A 19,132-nucleotide genomic window follows, 5' to 3' on the forward strand; every position below is an offset into this window, starting at 1 on the left:
TCAGGTGAGCAATTTGGCATAAAAGTGGGGAGGCTTTATCACCAGCCTGATTGGGGTCAGGCTCCTGGGAACTTGCTAGATGCACTCCAAGCCTATTTCCTCATTTATGAAGTGAAGGTAAAGATAAAACCTGCCTCGGGACACTTGTGATGGTATACGCCACGGTGACAATGGAGGCTTCCTGCTCACTGCCGGAAGCATAGCACACACCCAGGGGACACTGGCTTGCCGCCCACCTCTGTGTCACGGACTGCCGAGAGGCGCGAGGAGTGATTTATAAACAGCTTGCAACCTTTTAAGAACCATGCTCAGATTTACCCTGTGTATCTTATTTTTCTAGTGGAATTTCGCCTGAGCCTACCAGGAGGCACTCTATCCAGGTGTCCCCAAACCGTTTTCAGAATATCACTCGGGACTAAATGCTCCCTAGTGGTCACATGAGGAAATAATCCAGCCAGATGCTCGATGTTGAGCAGAACAGGTGAAATTTGGAATTTTTCAATGACTAATGGCAGTTACATGGTTGTGGTTTCATGGTTAATTTGTTTTCAACTTCACGTTACTGAGGCTGTGCAGAAATGTCAACTCTCTTCAGACCAGAGAATTCCAACATGGGATTTAGACTCCAGGGGATGCTGGTGCCACCACAGGGCCGATACCTGGGATCTGGCTCCGAGGGATATGTTTCTGGGTCACAAGGATGCCCAGGAGGGCAGATGTTAGACCTGGGCCACCATGCAGGGTGGCACTCTCTCTTCCCTATAGGAGGTGCTTAATGAATATTTGTAGGGTGGCTGTGTGGTTGATGACAAGTGCAAGGGTACGTATTCATGTCCTAGAAAAGGTTATTTGTATTGGGAGTCACCCCAGGAAGTGCAGGACATTTAGTTGGGTGACTCTGGTTGGAACTGGATGGGTCAGACTGGTCTGCAGAGGAAGCAACGATTCCCTCAAACCCAAGGAGTAACGACCCTCTTTCCCAGCTGAGTCCTGGGAACTGCAAGAAAAATGTCTAAAGGATCTTTGTCAGTTGTGTGGTGAATGGGAACTAATGTTATTTGACTGATTCCATTGATCCACATTTAGTTTGCACTGTATAGTAGGTGATCAATAAATGTGTGATGTTGACTGATTGTCGTGAGCTGAGCATCGTCTGGAACGCTTTACCTACTGCTCACTTCATTCTCCCCACCTGACGGATGAGATGCCACTGTTCTCAGTTTCACAGGGGAGAAATGGGGCTCAGAGAAGTAACCTGGCGTACCTGGTTCGAAAGTGATGCAGCTGAGGTGTGAATATGGTTTTGCTCTAGTGGAAGGTCCATGCTCTGCTCACTGCAGTGGTTCCCTGCTCCAAATGAGGGCCGGAGGGGTTGAAACTGCCTCATTTGCTCCCCATTTTCGAGTGGGAATCAGATCTTCATCTTCCCTCTGACCTGAAACTTGTCTGGAGCTGGGTTTCTGGAGCTGGGTTGGTTTTCTGACTGTTTCTCCCTGGCTGAGCGAAAGGTCAATGCATGTTTGAATGGCTGGTCACCAAAGCCATGTTTGGCTTCCACACAACAGTCATCCTAAATGTCACGCAAGATGTAGCTATATCATCCCACCCTCGGATCACAGAGCTCTCTGCACCCCTTACATTTTCATGGTTCACTGTATGATTGTTGTTATTCCTGTGATGTGGAGGATGAGTGTTTCAGAGGAAAGAATAAATATATCTCCCCACCCACCCCAGGGAGGAAATGAGGGCTCCGAAAGGTTATATTCCAGCCTCTATCCTCAGCGAGCAGGCAAAGAAGCTGTGTTGTCCTGTCACTGAGACCCGGGTGCCCCCTCTCATCTCAGCACCCAGCCTCTGAGGCGGCTCACAGCCTCCTTACTGTGTGGGGGTGGGTTGCAAATGTCAGGAACGAAGATACAAAACCTCCGACTCCATTGATGAGGGGGAATCACCATGTGACACAGGGAGCTCACGGTGTAAAGTGAGACGGGGAGGGCCAGACTGCAAAGGTTCGGATTCCTTCATTAGACTGAGCTACAGTCAGAGGCTCAGAGACCCCAGGGAGGTAACCAAAAATATGTATGTGTGAAGGCAGAGGACAAATGGGGCTGTCTCTGAACCTTAAGTGTGGTCATAGAGCAGAGAAAGACTTGTACATATATTAAAAATTGGGCCCTAGCTGGTGTGGCTAAGTAGACTGAGTGCTGGCCTGCAAACCAAATGGTTTCTGGTTCGATTCCCAGTGAGGGCACAAGCCTGGGTTGCAGGCCAGGTCCCAAGTAGGGCGCACATGAGAGGCAACCACACATTGATGTTTCTCTCCCTCTCTTTCTCCCTCCCTTCCCCTTTATAAAAAATAAAGAAAGAAAATCTTTTTAAAAAACTTGTTTAAAAAATAATAAAACAGACATTGGACCAGTGTCCTGAAAACCAACTATTTCAAAAATGAGGCAATGTCTACCCTGGGTCTTTGCTCTGAGTTAGAAGAACTTGCTGCTGAGAGTCTTCCTTATCTGGAATTTCCTCCACTCGCCACCTTTGCTGGAACGGCCTTTGCCCATCTTCACAGGTGATAGAATACAGCAGCTTTACCTCCTTCAAACTGGGGCTGAGCAGGGGAGCCATTCACTGTCTACATTTATCTCTTACTTTTGCCTCCAGGACATGTTAAATAACTACCTCGGCTCTTTCTACTCTGACCAGAAAGGGTTAGAAGTCTTGGGTCTGGAGTATTTCATCACTACTGCCACGGGTCACAGTTCATGTTCAATTAGCAAAGTTCATTTCCCACTGCCTAACTGTTGTTCTCTTTCCACCACAGGTGGGCATGTGGGACTCCATTTGCCCCACTGATTCGGTTCTCTGGTTACTAGTGAATCCTCAGATTTAACCAGAAACAAAAACGCAGTGTCCCACGGTCATTTTAACGTGAATTCCTTTTTGTGATTTGTTCTTAGGTCACAAGAGCACCACCAGGTTATATCAGAGGCTTCGAGACAATTAAATCCTGGGATTCCATCTGAATTCTCAGAATACACCAGACCACAGAGGTAAGAAATCCTGAGAGCCTGCAGGGCTCCGAGGCCTGGTACTGATCTGTTGAACAAATGAATGGGACATGTGCTGTGGACCAAGAACTGAGGTTAACATTTAAATTGCTATTTCAGTTCTAGACCCTTCAACTATAGAAAACTAACATACGTCTGATTCAAATTAGGTTCAACTCTCCACAAGGTGGTAGAAATCAAGGTAATTACTATGTAATAAAAATATCAAGAAACTATTCCTCCTGATGATCCTTGTAATTATAAAATAAGCCTGCAGGATTTTATTTTTGTTCCTGGCTAATGAACAGAGGACAGTGACTGAAAAACTCCCCCTACCTGCCACTGAGGGCTCATCTCAGCTCAGACCCGGATACTTTCAATCCGTAATTCCCAGTCCAGCAGGAGGATTCAAAGGAATCCTGGGGAGCTAGTACATGGAAGAGCAGAGATAGATATGAGGCCAGGACAAAAAGCTGATCATTCTGCCAGAGCACAGGTTGGGGAGGAGGGTACCCCGGAACACTCAGTATGAGGATTCCAGGCAGCATGTCCTATATCCCTACTCTTATTGGCTTTATTTTCAGTGCATCTAAGTTGAGCGGTTGGTTAGCAGAGTTTAAAAGGCTAATGAGTTGGTGTGTACCCAGTTCACCAAGTTGGTCATCTGTCTTGGTTTTCATTTGTCCTCTCATTCCCTTGCCTGCATTCCCAGGTCCCCTACATGCTGTGTGAGTTTTGTAGCCTTGTAAGCCTCCCCTGCCCAGGATGGGACACCAGTCACCCTGCCTCTCCTCAGTCACTCCATGGGAACCTACCTAAGGTCGGCAGAGGCAGACATTCATTGCCTGACTCCAAGCACCAATCCTACCTGCACCTCCTGGATTTGAATGGGGTTGGCCAGTACCACTGTGATCCTATGCTCAGGAGCCCTGGTTACCCCAGGAGGGGTGGTCTCCTGGGCCAGGTTGGTCCTCTAGCCTGATACCTGCCCCTGTAGAACCCACCTTCTTACTGTTCTCCACTTGGCATAGAAGTCCAAGCTACTTCGTGGTCCAGCCCATCCTAACCATAGTAGAAAAATGACATGAGGTTGGAAAAAGGGATTTTCGAAGGCACAGACAATTCCCAGGTTGTGTGCTGAATCCAGAAATCACTGTCAATGTGATAGGGGTGGGAAACAAATTAGAAGGAAGATGACAGGAGGGGAGAAAGAAGTGAAAGGCGACAACCATGCATCACTTTGTCCCCACTAAACTCTCGGATTCTGCTGTGGCTCTGAAAGTGTGTAACATACACACACACAAAGAGAGCAGAGATCTGACTATTAATGTGTTCTTTTTAAAACCCGTCCTGTGGCTTGTGGCTCAGAGGCGGCTGGCCTCTGGTACTCAGATGCGGACCCAGAGCTGACATTTGAGGAATGGAGACAGACCTCAGATGCTGGTTGCTTTAGATTTAGAGATTGGTCCCCCCACACACCCCCCACAGTATGGCCATGTTGTCAACAAGTCCATTGAATCACAGTGTCTTTAAAATTCTAAACCAATGGCTTGCAGAATAAGGATTAAGACTTCATCCACTCTAAACTCTTTCCACAAATTTATCAATACCCGATGAATTAAATGTTATGTAGATTGTTTTTCCATATGCTCTTTGGTTTAACAAAATACTTATGGGGCCATCTAACCGCTGTACATAGGACACTGCTGATGGAAGTGGGATTCAGAGCCACTTGTGAACAGCTGACATCCAGGGTGTGTGTGTGTGTGTGTGTATCTGTGTTTATGTCCTCCTGTGGTGTGTGTTCCTGTGTGTAGGCAGCCGTGCATGTAGAGATCATGTGTCACATAGATCTGAAGTGCTTTGGAATAGTGATGGGGCTGGACTACTGAAAAAACCTGAAGCCTTCACAGAACAGGGGGGTGTTGAGCTTAGATGTGATAGCAGAAGGAAAAGGTGTGAGAAAGGCATTTCTGCCAAAGGTAAACAGAGCCTCGTCCCCTTGGAATTTGGTGCGAGGTTCCAGGTAGTGTGGTACCGGAAGGGAGGGGCGGAGCAGGGAAGGTGGCAGGTGGGACTGTGGAAGGCTACAGGCTAGGTGAAGCGTCTGGGTTTTACCTGCCAGAGGTGAGGATAAAGCCCACATTAAAGCAGGGCACTGTGCTCCCCCCACACAGGGCACTCAGTGAAGCTGCGTGTCCTGTGCCCATCGGCTAATTAATTCTTGCCAATGGAATTGAAGTCCAAATCCTATGCTATTTCAGACCAAAGCAGGTAAATTTGCCATCTCCCTTGGCAACCGCTTATTCTAGAACAAGTAACCTGCTTGCAACTGTGACATGAGAAAAAAACAATAAACCTTTTATGTGTTAGACCATTAACCTTGCAGAGGTTGCAGCTGATCTGAAAGGTGCAGACAGATGCTTCTTAATGTTAAGGGGTTGCTTTTTACTGCTGCAGGGTCTAACCTATGCTGCCTAAATTCAGCAGATTATATTTAAAATTATTTCTTCTGCCCTGGCTGGTGTAGCTCGGTGGATTAAGCATGGGCCTGAAAACCAAAGGATCGAGGTTCGATTCCCAGTCAGGGTACATGCCTGGGTTGCAGGCCAGTTTCCAGCAGGGGACCCACAAGAGGCAACCATACATTAATATTTCTCTCCTTCTCTCTTTCCCTTCCCCTCTAAAGATAAATAAATTTAAAAAATCTTTAACATTATTCCTTTTTCCCTCCCTCCTCCCTCCCTCCCCCCCTCCCTTCCTTCCTTCCTTCCTTCCTTCCTTCCTTCCTTCCTTCCTTCCTTCCTTCCTTCCTTCCTTCCTCCCTCTTTCCCTCTCCACCTTCTTTTTTTCCTATTTTCCAACCTCCAGTGGAAGGGAGGTTCCACTGACATTGCCTGAAATCGTGTTGTGAAGTACACAGTGCTGACTAGACTAAGTAAGAGACCGTCACTTTTAGGCAGCCACCAACATTGCCTGAGTGAGAAAGAAAAGAACCCTGATTACTCCCTAATGACTTCCCGGTGACCTTGGCTGGTTGCTTTCCTGTGGCCTCCAAAGCCCTTTCCGCACCTTGGAAGCCCATCTGTCCTCTCTCTGGATAGGGCATAATTTTCCATTTCTGTGAATAGCCATTCATGAAGTCGGCCATTGAGCTTGTCTAGATAAAAATCAGACATTATATCGGGACAATAAAGTCAGAAGTGGAATCTTCTCTACATATCTCATTCTACATGGTCAGCGGTCTAACTGAAAGATAAGAAACAGCTCAACTCACCACTGCTGTTTAAGGACAAGCCACCAACGCTTATTGAAGGCACCCTGGAGAGTCCCAAGCTGTGGGGATCTCCCTCAGGGTCACTTACTAAGAGGTGGCTTGTCACCGCTCAGTCAGTGGCTTTGAGAAAAGAGTGAAACTACTAGTAGCAGGGGATAGAATGACTCACATTTATTAACTCTTTACTGTAGGCCACTCTCTGTTTTTCACGTCTTCACTAAGAAGCATTCAGTCACTTAACCTTTCCTGACCACCCTCTAAATAGCATCATTCATTGGATGAGTAAACCAAGGTACAGGCAGAAGCCATCTGTCAAGGTCACATAGCCAGATGGTGGCAGCACCGGAATGGACTTGACCCCAGCCGTCTGGTGTTAGAGCCCTTAAGTTTATGGCTGGGAACATTCTCACCCGGTACATCAACAGAAAGTTATTTCGTGGATGTTAGGGGGACGATTTGAAGCATTAATGGATGGGCTCTATCCTACTTCCTCGATAAAACCTCCACCAGCCAGGCAGCCATCGGGCCTCAGGGGGAAATCTTCACTCTGTCAATGTAGCAGAGAGAAAGAAGTCAGCGTCAGGCTTTCAGAATGCTTCTTGGAGGGTGAAGAGAAATGGCCTTTTCCCTTGACAGAGGATGCATCTTTCATGCACTCGGAGCAGAGAGCCTAGGACTAGAAGTTTGGAAGAACAGTGTGGTCAGATTCCTCATGACACAGCAAGAGGCTAAAGACTTGGGAGTGTGAGAGGGTGCAACGGTGCGCCCCGTGTCAGGAGATCAGGACACTGATGAGAGGACTTTATAGTGCCACCTCCACAGGGGAGCACAGAAAGGGAGAGGAAGAGATGGTGACACCGGGTATTGGAGGCTCAGAGTTAGAGGCAGAGTTTGCTGAACAGAAACCAAGGAATGGACGCCCCTGGGGATTTTCCCAGCTGTTGCAGAGTAAATGTTTGGGTGTCTACCCAGGGGGCAGAGAAAGAGCCAGAGACAACCCCATTTTGTTCTCTGATGCCCAGGTTTGGGAGTGAAGAAGTTAACTTCATTCCTGGTAAGGACATGGACATTCATTCAGCAAGGATTGAGAGAGCCGTGATTGCCTGTGTCCCTGAAGGAAGCCTGACAAGGGGACGCTGTAGCAGAAGGTAGTGTATGCTTGACCTGGGCCAGGTGGGGGTCCACGTGAGGGTCGGGGCCAGGATGACCATTTCTGAAGGCCAGGAGGATGCTCATCTCAGCCGATGCCAACCTGCTCCGCTCCCTCCCTGGGCTGGCCCTGACCTCATCCCTCCCACATGCAGGAGCAGCTGCAAGAACACCCCCCTACAGCTTCTGTGCCTCCCCTGAGTCAGACGATGGGAAGACCCTTTGCAGGCCGAGAAGCTCTGTAATGAGTGAGTGTACTCTGATGAACTAAGAGCATGTGTCCTGCTGTCTGTCATGTGCATTAGTCATATGAGGAGAAGTTTAACTGATGAAGTCTTCCTTTCTAACAACTAGAGTATATGACTTGGGAATTGTATGGCATCCTTGCTGGGCCAGTCAGCAACATCGTGCCTTTCTCAATGACACGGAGGGAAGTTGGACATGGTGGAGCTGACCTAGGGGAGCAGATTCAAAGAGGCGTGTCTGGGCTGTGTAACAGTAAATAGGAGACCTATAATTATTACCTCACTGAGCAAAATGCGTAGTAACTGCCAAATGAACAGCTGCAGGATTCAATGGTAGAAACTGAAAATGAACATATTGAGTGGAACTGAATAGAAGAGGATTAAAAAATGCATAATGCAAATCCCAAGACCCCTTGTTATAACTTGTAAGAGAGACACTGGAAGCTAAGGGCACCAGGGGGTCCTGGGTTCCAGGAAAGGCCTCACCAATGTGGTCCTGGGGTCCAGAGCAGGAAGGGGGACAAGCAAGTCCTGAAGGGGTGTGGTGGCCTAAGAGGAGGGTTCCGGGAAGCAGGCAAGTGGGCAGAGAGGAGCTGAAATGACAGTCACTGAAGGTGAAAATGCCACTACTCAGTAGGGAGAATTTCTTACAAATAAATTATCAACCTAAATATAACAAAAACAAGCATAGTACAGTTCACTTAAACTTCTTAAATTGAGCTCTTGCTTAAAGCCTGGTGTGAGAGAATGGAAATGGACTGAACTGGAATTTGCTTGTGTTACATGAATGGAGGAAGGGCTTGCTAGGAAAAGGGACTGTAAGACATCAGGCTGGAGAGCCACAGGAGAGGGGAACAAACTGTGACCAGTTACCCTCAAGCACAGGGAAGCTACCATTTGCATATAAACAGCAGACTAATTGTGTACCATTTGTAACTAGCCACTAAAGGAGAGTCAATAAAAGATCATCATGAGGTAGCAGTCTTGGTTCATGTTTCTCCCCTCACCTAAGAGCAATAAAACTGAATTCATTTGCATTATTTTATAACGTAGGGAATTTACTAACTGAGACAGATTTCCCTCCCAGTAACTCTGAGTTAATTTTCTCATCATTAAGAATCAGAGATTTGGAAAAGATTGCTATTGAATTTCCCAGCAAAGCAAAAGGCTACTATGAAGGGACTATTACTTCACCTTTATTTTTAACTTGCACAGCTTTCAAACTCTCAAATAAACAGCTTAACCCTACGTCTACAAGAATGGGAGAACAACAACAAACAAAGCTCAGAGTGAGTAGGAAGGAAATAATCAAGATCAGAGCAGAATTAAACAACATAGAGACTAAAAAAAAAACAATTCAAAGGATCAATAAATCCAGGAACTATTGCTTTGGAAAGATAAAGTTGACAAGCATTTATCCAAACTCATCAAGAAAAAAAGAGTGAAGACCCAAATAAATAAAATAAGGAATGAAAGAGGAGAGATTACAGCTACCATTGAAATACAAATGATTGTAAGAAATTACTACAAACAACTATATGCCAAGAAATTGGACAAATGGACAAATTTCTGGGCAAAATGGACAAATTTTTAGAAACATGAAGTCTTCCAAAATGGAATAGGGAAGAAGCAGAAAGCCTGAAGAGATTAATAACAGCTAGTGAAATTGAAGTAGTAATAAAAAAAGCCCGGGACCAGATGGCTTCATGGACAAATTTTACTAAACATTTAAAGAAGAACTAACTCCTGTCTTTCTCAAACTATTCCAGAAAATTCGAGGAGAGGGAAGCCTCCCAAACTTTTTTTTATGAGGCCAGTATCATCCTAATTCCAAAACCAGGTAAAGACACAACAAAGAAAGAAAACTATAGGCCAGGATCTCTGATGAACATAGATGCTAAAATCCTCAACAAAATATTGGCCATCTGGATCCAGCAATTCATTAAAAAGATCACACACTGTGATCAAGTGGGATCTATTCCAGGGATGCAAAGACAGTACAATATTGGCAAATCAATACACGTAATACATCACATAAATAAAATGAAAGGCAAAAATCACATGATCATATCAATAGATGCTGAAAAGCATTCGATAAAATACAGCACCCATTCATGATAAACACTCAGCAAAGTGGGATTAGAAGGAGCACAACTCAACATAATAAAGGCCACACATGAGAAACCTACAGCCAATATCATACTTTATGGGCAGAAACTTAAAAGCTTTCTCCTTAAGACCAGGAACAAGACAAGGGTGTCCACTTTCACCACTTTTATTCAACATAGTAGTGGAAGTTCTACCATAGTGATCAAACAAGAAAAAGAAATAAAAGGCATCCAAATTAGAAAGGAGGAAGTAAACCGTCATTATTTACAGAGGACATGACAGTGTACCTAGAAAGCCCTACAGTCTCCACTAAAAAACTGCTTGACCTAATAAGTGAATTTGGCAAAATAGCGAGATGCAAAGTCAATGTTCAGAAATCAAAGGCATTCTTGTATACCAACAATGAAATATCAGAAACGGAAACTGGGAAAAAAATCTCATTTACAAAAAAAATAAAGTACCTAGGAATAAACTTAACCAAGGAGGTAAAACACATGTACTCAGAAAACTGCAGAACACTACAGAAATTAAGGAAGATACAGATAAATGGAAGCACATACTGTTTTCACGGATTGGAGAATTAACATCATTAAAATGTCCATGCTACCCAAAGCAATCTATAGATCCAATGTAATCCCTATTAAAATACCAATGGCATATTTCACAGATCAAGAACAAATATTTCAAAAGTTTATATGGAACAAAAACAACCCTGAGTAGCCTCAGAAATCTTAAGGATAAAAGAACAAAGTAGGAGGGATCACAATACTTGATGTCAAACTATACTACAAGGCCACTGTAAACAAAATGGTCTGGTACTGGCATAAGAACAGATGCACAGATCAATAGAACAGAATAGAGAACCCCAAAATAAGCCCATGTCTCTATAATCAACTGATATTTGGCAAAGGGGGCAGGAGCATAAAATGGGGTAAAAATGGCCTCTTCAATAAATGGTGTTGGGAGATCTGGACAGGTGCATATGCAAAAATGAAACTAGACCACCAACTTATACCATACATCCCTGCTTCCACTCTACAGAAATTCTTCCAGGTGTGTCTAAGAAGATATTCAAGCATTCCTTATCATTAAAAGTTAGAGACAATCTAAACCGGTCTTTCCTAAACTTCAGTCATTTTCATTCCGCATTTATTTTTTGTCAAGATCCGAGCCCCGCCAGATAGGCCTCTGTGATTTCTCTCACATCCAAACACACTTGCACGATTTTTAAAGAACTTTTTAGAAGCACTGCAGTATAATATGCAGACTTCAGCCACACTATCTGGGTTCGAATACTGCTTCTGTCCTTTCTTCATTTTGTGATATTGGACAGTTACTTAACCGTTTTCTTGTCTCGAAAATGGGATTCAAACTAGTACCTATTTCATAGCAATGTTGCGAGAAACTAAATGACTAGTCTCTGTAAAGTGTCTAGAATAGTGTCTGGCATATAATGCTGTATAAGTGTTGCTTATGATTATTATGTGTCTGACTTGTGTGAATAAAAGACATTCTTCAAGACAAAAACCCCACAAAACTTGCCCATGGTTTACTATTCAAGCCCCCGGTTTACTATCTGAAGAGACAAGCCCATCCTCCTTGAAAACTTCTGATAGAAAATTCCTTAATGCTGGGGTTTGGGATTTGAGGAAGGAAGTGGGATAGGACCTCGGAAGTATGAGAAACTGGAAACCGTGAAGGAAACCAGGGCATGAATGACCTTGAACCCAGGAGCGCATTGTACCAGTCACTTGAAGTTCATGATAGAAGAAGAAGGTGGTGAACTTATTGCTGACACCCTGATGGTATCCAAAGACATGCTTAAGATGGCAGAGTAGGTTAGACCAGTGGGGAGCAGGGCAAGGATTTGGGGGTGGAGATGGGAAGGAGGAAAAGGATCTAAGCCTCTGAGGGAAGGGCTGGGAAGATCTAGGCAGGGATATCTTGCCTTCTGCCCAGACAGCTTTGGAGTTCAGAGAAGAATGGAAGTGCTGGGCGGGGAGCCGAGTTAGCAGCCCAGGCCTGGAGTTCGAGGCAAGGCAGCCGAGTCCGGGTCGGGCTGAAACGCAGTGGGTATGTGTTCCCCAGGGCTAACCAGGAACAGAGGTACTGGTCTGTGGTGCCACAACTAATTCCACAGCCCACCCACCGGGATCTACAACTTACCCTGGGCACGTTGGGATGAGGACGTGCTGAACGTGCCTGCAGAGAAAGACCTCAGTGCGTGCAGCTGGCAGAAGGTGGGCAGGGCAGGGCTGCCCCACGTGGTGGTGTTTACCAAGACCCCCGCTGCTGTCATGGAGAAAGCAAGCCACCTGTTGCCTGGTCTGACAACATGCAGGCAACAGACAGAAAGAGAACCCCACACTTTGTTTCTGCAGTGAATGTTTACTGAGTGTGCCCAGGATGGTGCTGCTTTCTGGAAAGAATTTGAAACAAATATCACATGTTGCTTTTACCACTTGAGTTGCTTAATGACTGTTACACATACAGAAAGAGCAGATGAAGACAGAGTTGGATTAAGTGGCAAGGGGAGAGGTGCACTCCATGACACTGCTGGAACTCAGAGGAGGAATCAGTTAAGGGGGGCTTCATGGAGGAAGCAGCACAAAAAGAGCCTTAAAGAGTGAGTAGAACTTACATAAACACAGATGGGAATGGAAAGCAATTGCAGATGGAAGGGTGCTCCATGAATGGTGAGAATTAAGTGAGACCCTTCACAGAAGTCATTTAGAAGGGTTCTTGTCACCAAGACAGCCCTCAGCAAGATGTGTGGCAATTGCTGTTCTTATTAGTTCTGCTGCTTTTCGTGCTGTTCGCATTTTTATTTTTATGACATTTTTACTGCTTTTGGTAAAGGCAGAGGGGTTTAAAAGGACACTCTTGGAAGCCAGCAAACAGACCCGATTCTGGCTTTCTTCTGGAGAAGCTGGCGGGATTAAAGCATCGCAGCGAACATGGGTATTTTTTCTTTTTATCAGAACTGTATCCTTCTCACCTGTGCATCAGAGCTGCCTGGGCTCCAAGGGAGCCCTGGGAAAAGTTAGTCTGAGACATTTCAGCTAGGTTCCCAGAAACACCAGCACTGACTGCCGTGTAACTCAGAATCGCTCGTTTCAGTCAAGGCTTGCATGTCTCAAAACAAAAAAAGGACGTTGTCAGCTTTTGGCCTGCTCTTTCTGTTTCTCTCTTCGGCCGAGTGGCCCACTTGTCTGATGGCAAACATATCAATAGGAATGAGATAAGAACGAGGTGGTTACCATTTGCACTCAGAGAGCTGCTGCTAGGATGGAGTACGAACACTAGTAGAGAGCGGGGGAGGGATTTGTTTGTCCAAATATTCAGAATGTCCCTTCAGGAGCTGTACTGAAAAAAAAAATGGCTGCCCTGGCTGGTGTAGCTCAGTGGATTGAGCACGAGCTGCAAACCAAAAGGTTGCTGGTTTGATTCCCAGTCAGGGCACATGGCCGGGATGCAGGCCAGGTCCCCAGTGGGGTCCATGTGAGAGGCAACCACACACTGATATTTCTCTCCCTCTCTTTCTTTCTCCCTTCGCCCCTCTCTAAAAATAAATAAGTAAAAATTAAAAAGTGGCAAACGGGGTTTCAGCCAGGAGTGAGTATTGCCTGAGTCTCAGAACAACTGCATTACTGCTGGTGGTCACGCTTTTGCAATGACCAGTCTCCCTTCACCCTGTTTGCTTCACCCTGTTCTATGAACGTCACACAGGCTGCAGAGGCAGCGTGTCCGAGAGCAGCCCTGTGCCTCTTGGTGCACGCAGCCTGCTTCTCCAAGGCAGAAGCTCTGAGTCTGCAGGCAGGTTTCATAGCGGGGCTTATTCAGCCAACAGGTAAATGACAGCAAGCTCCAATTTCAGTGTGCATTTTCTGCGGTGGTGCTGGGCAGCGGGGCTGTGCCCGTGCATGCTTCAGGAGGGGTTCCAAGGTGCAGGGTCCCATGCAGCCAGCCTAAGTGACATATCTGGGCCATGCTTTGCTACACAGCATGTCTTGTTCCTTGAGGGGCGTGAGGATGGCTCTGGGGATGGCCCCCTGCTGAAAGTTTTATTCTGTGTTCTCACGGAATCAAAGCTCCAATACGGAGGTGGATATTACAGTAATTCTATTGTGCCTTGGGTAAAAATGAAATCATTTCTAGAACCCAAGAAGGTTGCAAAAAATTAAAAAACTGCTAGAATTTTTCTTGAAGTATTTTCCTTTAGGGTATAAGGGGCCAGCTCGAGACCTGAGAATTATTGCCATGCCAGAGTCAGCCGTCGGGCAGTGTGTGAAATAACCCGATGCCCCACGCATCCTGAAGCAAGAACCAGGAAACCTGTTGTTTTCCAGGTTCCTCCTTTGGCCCTGACCACTCTCTTGTTGCAGAAAAGAGAGCAACAGTGTCAGCTTAATGAGATACATCCCTGCATGCCCCCCTTGTCTACACGTGAGTTGAAAACTCATCCAACTCTGGTTCCTTTATTTGTTCTGGGACACTTGTTGCAAACAGTCACACCACCCACTACCACCCAAGAGTCTAGTCGTTACTGATGCTCAAGGCAAAGAATCAATGATCCCGGGACCACGTCTCTCCTGGCATTTCCTGTCCTGGGTGGGGGTGGGGGCTTGCCGCCCCTCTGATGTTCCCAGCAAAAAACTCACAGCAGTAACTCCTACAAGACAGACATTTCCAGCACAACTGTAGGATTGATTAAACAAACTCTCACCTAAGGAAAAGAGTGAAAAATTAAAAATAAATCACCCATTCATATTCACACATTTCGGCAGCAGCAGGAAGAATACCTGTGTTCATAACAAACTGCCCTGTAGGTCCTCTCTTGCTGTACAGAACTTGTTGCTGTAGCTCATCAGTTTGGTTTTCATTCATTCTTTTAAGCAAAGAAAACAAACTGCCCCTATTTACAATGCTGGCTGTTTATGTTACAAAGGAGCCGGTCTACTTGTCCTGCTTTTTAAAATCAGTGTTCGGCGTGGAAGGTGGGATGCTTACCTTGAAGGAGGAGTAGAAGGAGCCCCATTCCTCCTCTTCCACCACTTCCGTGAAAGTTGTGGGGAAGCAGCCGGCTGTCTGAGAATCCAGTGTCTCCGAGGTCCCGTTGGCGCTGGGGCTGCCCTCTGTGAGGTTGGCTGGCATGGCTCAGGTGGAGTTGAGCCTGGCCGTCCCCACACCTGCAGCCAAGGGAGAGAGACCAGCTCCTCCCGAGAGCCAGGCAGCAGCTGCACCTCCTCTGCCTTCCGAGGCTTCTGGCTGGAGCTCAGTTATGCAGACACAGAGCCCCCCCGAGCCCCCCTCATTGAAGAGCTCTGCCTGGTGGCAGCAGGATCCACGTGCTGCTCACTCCTCAGCAGCTCTGATCCGAGCGCAGGCACAGCCTCTCACCCCCGCTGTCCTGCCCGGGCCGGCCTCGCCCCCAGAGCAGGACAGAGCCACCTGTGGCCGTCCACGCGATGCTCTCTGCACAGGCCTCCCTGCCCAGATGCTCTTTCCCTCCACAGCGGACCCCTCCCACACCTCTTTGTGCTACAAGCTTAACAATATAGGAATTTGGGCTAATCAGCAGGTTGATTAATTCAGGTCATGCTCACACATCTGAAATCCAATCATAATTATGCGTCTGTTTCCACCGACGGTGCCTTCCAACTCAATACCATCTTCACCCAGCTATTGACTAGGCGGCCTGCACGTTATTTCAGGACACGTGGGCAAACAGCACATTTGTATGTCATATCCACGGCTCCACCCAGGTTTGCACAGGGCGGCTCTCTGAAAAGCCTGGGGTCCCTGTTTGTCAATAAGCCACAGCCCCTCTTCCTGACTGGCACTGGTGCCCCAGGGAATACTTTGAACAGCCCAGCGCTCCTTCATTTGATATCCAAAACCACTCTGGGAGGCAGGCAGGGAGGGCACCTCTATGGTCCCATTTGACAGCAGAGCAGGCTGGCTCCTGGGGTTGGAGTGACTTGTTCAGGATCCCAGAGCTGGCGAAGGAAATGAGATGATAACCCCTGTCTTCAGAAACTCCTGGACAGGGGTGCTTTTACGGGGATATGCACTGAGCTGCACCAAATCCCAAATGCCTATGTCAACCTCGGTGGCGGGCCAGGTGTGAGATAGTGGGAACTCAGCTACTGGGATGGCCACCAAGTGTAATACTGGCCACTGACCCTGAAAATGCTCTGCGAAGCCAAATGCACAGCCGCTGGTTAACGACACCTGGGTGAAGAGGTAGCAGGTGTAGTGATGATCGTAAAAGACTAGCCCCCCATGCAGGTTTCTGGGGAAGCATTAGCATAATCCATGAAGCTAGGAAGCATCAGTGCACTAGAGGTGAGACGATATTAAGCTTACAGTGAAGGAGTGGGAGGCAGAAAACCGTGTGAGCTATAGGCTCTCAGAGAAAGGGTCAAAACAGCAGAACCATCCAACAGCAAAACGAACACAAAATATTCCCACTGGGCAACAAATATGAAAAAATAAATATATTATTTTTATTAAAGAGAGAAGAAGAGGGTTTCCCGCGCGGGCCTGCCGGCAGGGGCAGGAAACACCGCTGCTTAAGCAGCTCAATAATATTTTTTAAAAATAAGGGAAAGCAACTTAAAACCACAGGGCAGAACTTCTACCTATTCGTGTAGTAAAACTAGGGTGGGACCACCCCAAGTGTTGACAGGGGTGACAGGAAATGGGTACACTTTGTCACTTCCAATGTGAGAGTTAATCGACACGGTCACTTTGCAGAGCAGTTTCGCAGGGTCGGTGAAGATAAAATCACCTGTCCTGTAATGCACCATTCCTTTCCTTGATGGTGGTAATTCTCCCTCTCTTTATCTGGGTTACTTATGTAGGTTCAATTTAGGAGAATGCATTGCACTGCACGCTTAAAATGTAAGCACTTTTTTGTAGCTATATTTTCCTTCAATACAAATTTGTAAGACAAAATCTGTGAGTAACTTCTGGGAGGGGCAGCTGCTGGTCAAGTCATATTGTGGTGAGGGTGGAGAGAGAGAGAATGGTAATGCCTGGGATGGGGACTAGGTGGAGAGAGAACCTTCTGGATGTGTTGTTTTCTCTCCACTCATGGTCCAGGTGCTCATTTCTTGATCTGTGGCTGCCCATGAGAAACACTTATGTATGTACGTATGTGTGTGTGTGTATATATATATATACACACACACATGCACACACACACAAGGAGACACGCATACAGTTGCCTTTGCAACCTTGTTTAGAAACAAAACAGAAGTAACTCAAGTATCTATGGTGATGATATCAACAAGACACCCCCAACTGGAAATGGCCCCCATGCCCGTCAATAGTAGACTGGATAAATACATTTCCATGTGGTCACACAACGAAATGGTATGAAAAGGAGTGATCTGCAGCAAATAATATCCACAGTGGAATACTATACAGCACTTAAAAGGAAGGGTTGTAGACAAAATGGCAGACTAGCATGTGCTGGTTATTTGTCAACTTGACTGGGCAGCAAGGTGTGCTGACATTTGCTTAAACATTATTCTCTGTGTGTCCATGAGGATGTGTCTGTGTGTGTTTTGTTGTTGAAGCTGTTACAGTTGTCCCAGGTTTTTCCCCCTCTACCCCTCTTCCATGTAGGCCCCCCTCCACACTTCCCTAGTTAATCCCCACACCATTGTCCACATACCTGGGACCTGCACTCCGGTTCTTTGACTAATCCCTTTAGCCTCTTTCAAACAGACCCCACTTGAGGATGTTTTCAGATGGGGTTATCTTCTGCATGGGTAGACTGAGTAAAGCAGATTGCCCTGCCTACTGTGGGTGACCCTGGCCCAATCATTTGAAGCCCCGAATAGAAGAAAAAGGCTGATCCTCCCACCAGTAAGAGGGAACTCTTCCTGCTGCTGACTGCTTGGAGCTGGGCCGTTGTTCTCTTCAGGCCTTTGGACTTGAACTAAAACATCAGCTCTTTTGGGGTGTCTCAAGCCTGACAGCCTTTGGACTGCAAGGGCACATCAGTTTTCCAGCTTCTTGACTACAGAACTTGGATCTTATCAGCCTCTATAATCACCTGAGCCAATTTCTAATATCTATCTAGCCACCCACCCTTCCCTCCACCCATCCTACTGATTATGTTTCTCTTACAAACCCTAACTGATACACCTGGCATCGAACTCCTTACCTGAGTTCATCCCTAGTATTTCCACAGAAATGAAAGAGGCACTGATGGACCACAGGAGAAAGGACGCCCACTACTGCAGTGATGTTAATTGGTACAAAAGCTTTGGAATACTTCTGGGCAGTATTATCTAAAGCTGAACATGTGCTCTGTGAGCACAGAACATATGCTCATGTTCTGTGACCCGCAGTTTCACTCCTCGGAACATTTGCATACACGTAAAGATGAATCAAGCACTTCTGTTTGTGGTTGCTCCTCCCTAGAAACTACCTACATGCTCATTAACAGTGAAATGGGTAAAGAAATAGTGGGATGGATATTCATATGATGCAAACATACACTAATGAGAATGAATGATCTACCACTACAGGTAACACAATGCAGAAATTTGACGGGCATAAATTTTGAATCATAGAATAGTTAGACATGAAAGAATGTGTGGTATTTGATTTTGTTTCTGTAAAATAAGAGCTAAGAAAGCCTTAGGTGAGTGAGGACTGTGATGGGCTTCAATTTCAGTATAATCTGTTTAGGTTTTGCTTTTTTGCTCCTGTTTCATACTTGCTGTGTTTGTTCAATTCAAGGTCTCACGTCTCTACATGCCCTATGAAACTGTATGTGACATGTTCACAAAGTCCTGCACGTGACTAGTTCACGGCTCCCCGGGGCAGGGGTTCGCCTTCCAGTCTGCACAATGGAGTAACCTGGGGCGCTTTGAAAGAATACTGATGCGTGGGTGTCCCCACCCAACGTTCTGATTAGATTATTCCAGGAAGCGTCCTGAAGCCTGGGACTGTTGAAGCTCCCCAGGTGATTCCAATACACATCCAGGGAAGAGAAATCCTGTCCTAGGAGCGCAGCCTTCTCTAGGTCCCTGTGTCCTGCCTATGATGCTGGCTGCTGGTCTGCAGTCTTCATCCGGGGGCCGCTGTCCTGTCCTCCTTGTCTGCCCTTGCCAGCCCCACAGGCTACTCAGGGCACTCCTGGGACCCAGCTCGTGAGCTCCCCATCATCCCTGGGCGCTCCCTTCTCAAGGCCCAGTTTGAGCCACTGGGCACCCGTAGTCTCAAGCATCGTGGAGTGGGAGGGAACTTCTTCATTTCTTTATTTTGGAGGCAGAGTCCGTCTT

The 19,132-nt window shown here is 46.5% G+C and overlaps 1 protein-coding gene across 1 annotated transcript in view; it reads right to left on the minus strand.

The window, feature by feature from the left end:
- NPSR1 (neuropeptide S receptor 1) overlaps positions 1-14,981 on the minus strand; it is a 99,668-nt gene extending 84,687 nt beyond the window's left edge. The window contains exon 1 of the mRNA XM_037126477.2: positions 14,838-14,981. Coding sequence (XP_036982372.2) covers positions 14,838-14,981 — 144 coding nt within the window. The remainder of the gene's footprint in view (positions 1-14,837) is intronic.
- Between the last annotated feature and the right edge of the window lie 4,151 nt (positions 14,982-19,132).

Source organism: Artibeus jamaicensis, unplaced genomic scaffold (genome assembly GCF_021234435.1).
Source record: "Artibeus jamaicensis isolate MK-2021 breed Jamaican fruit bat unplaced genomic scaffold, CSHL_Jam_final contig_1016, whole genome shotgun sequence".
Classification (NCBI taxonomy): domain Eukaryota; kingdom Metazoa; phylum Chordata; class Mammalia; order Chiroptera; family Phyllostomidae; genus Artibeus; species Artibeus jamaicensis.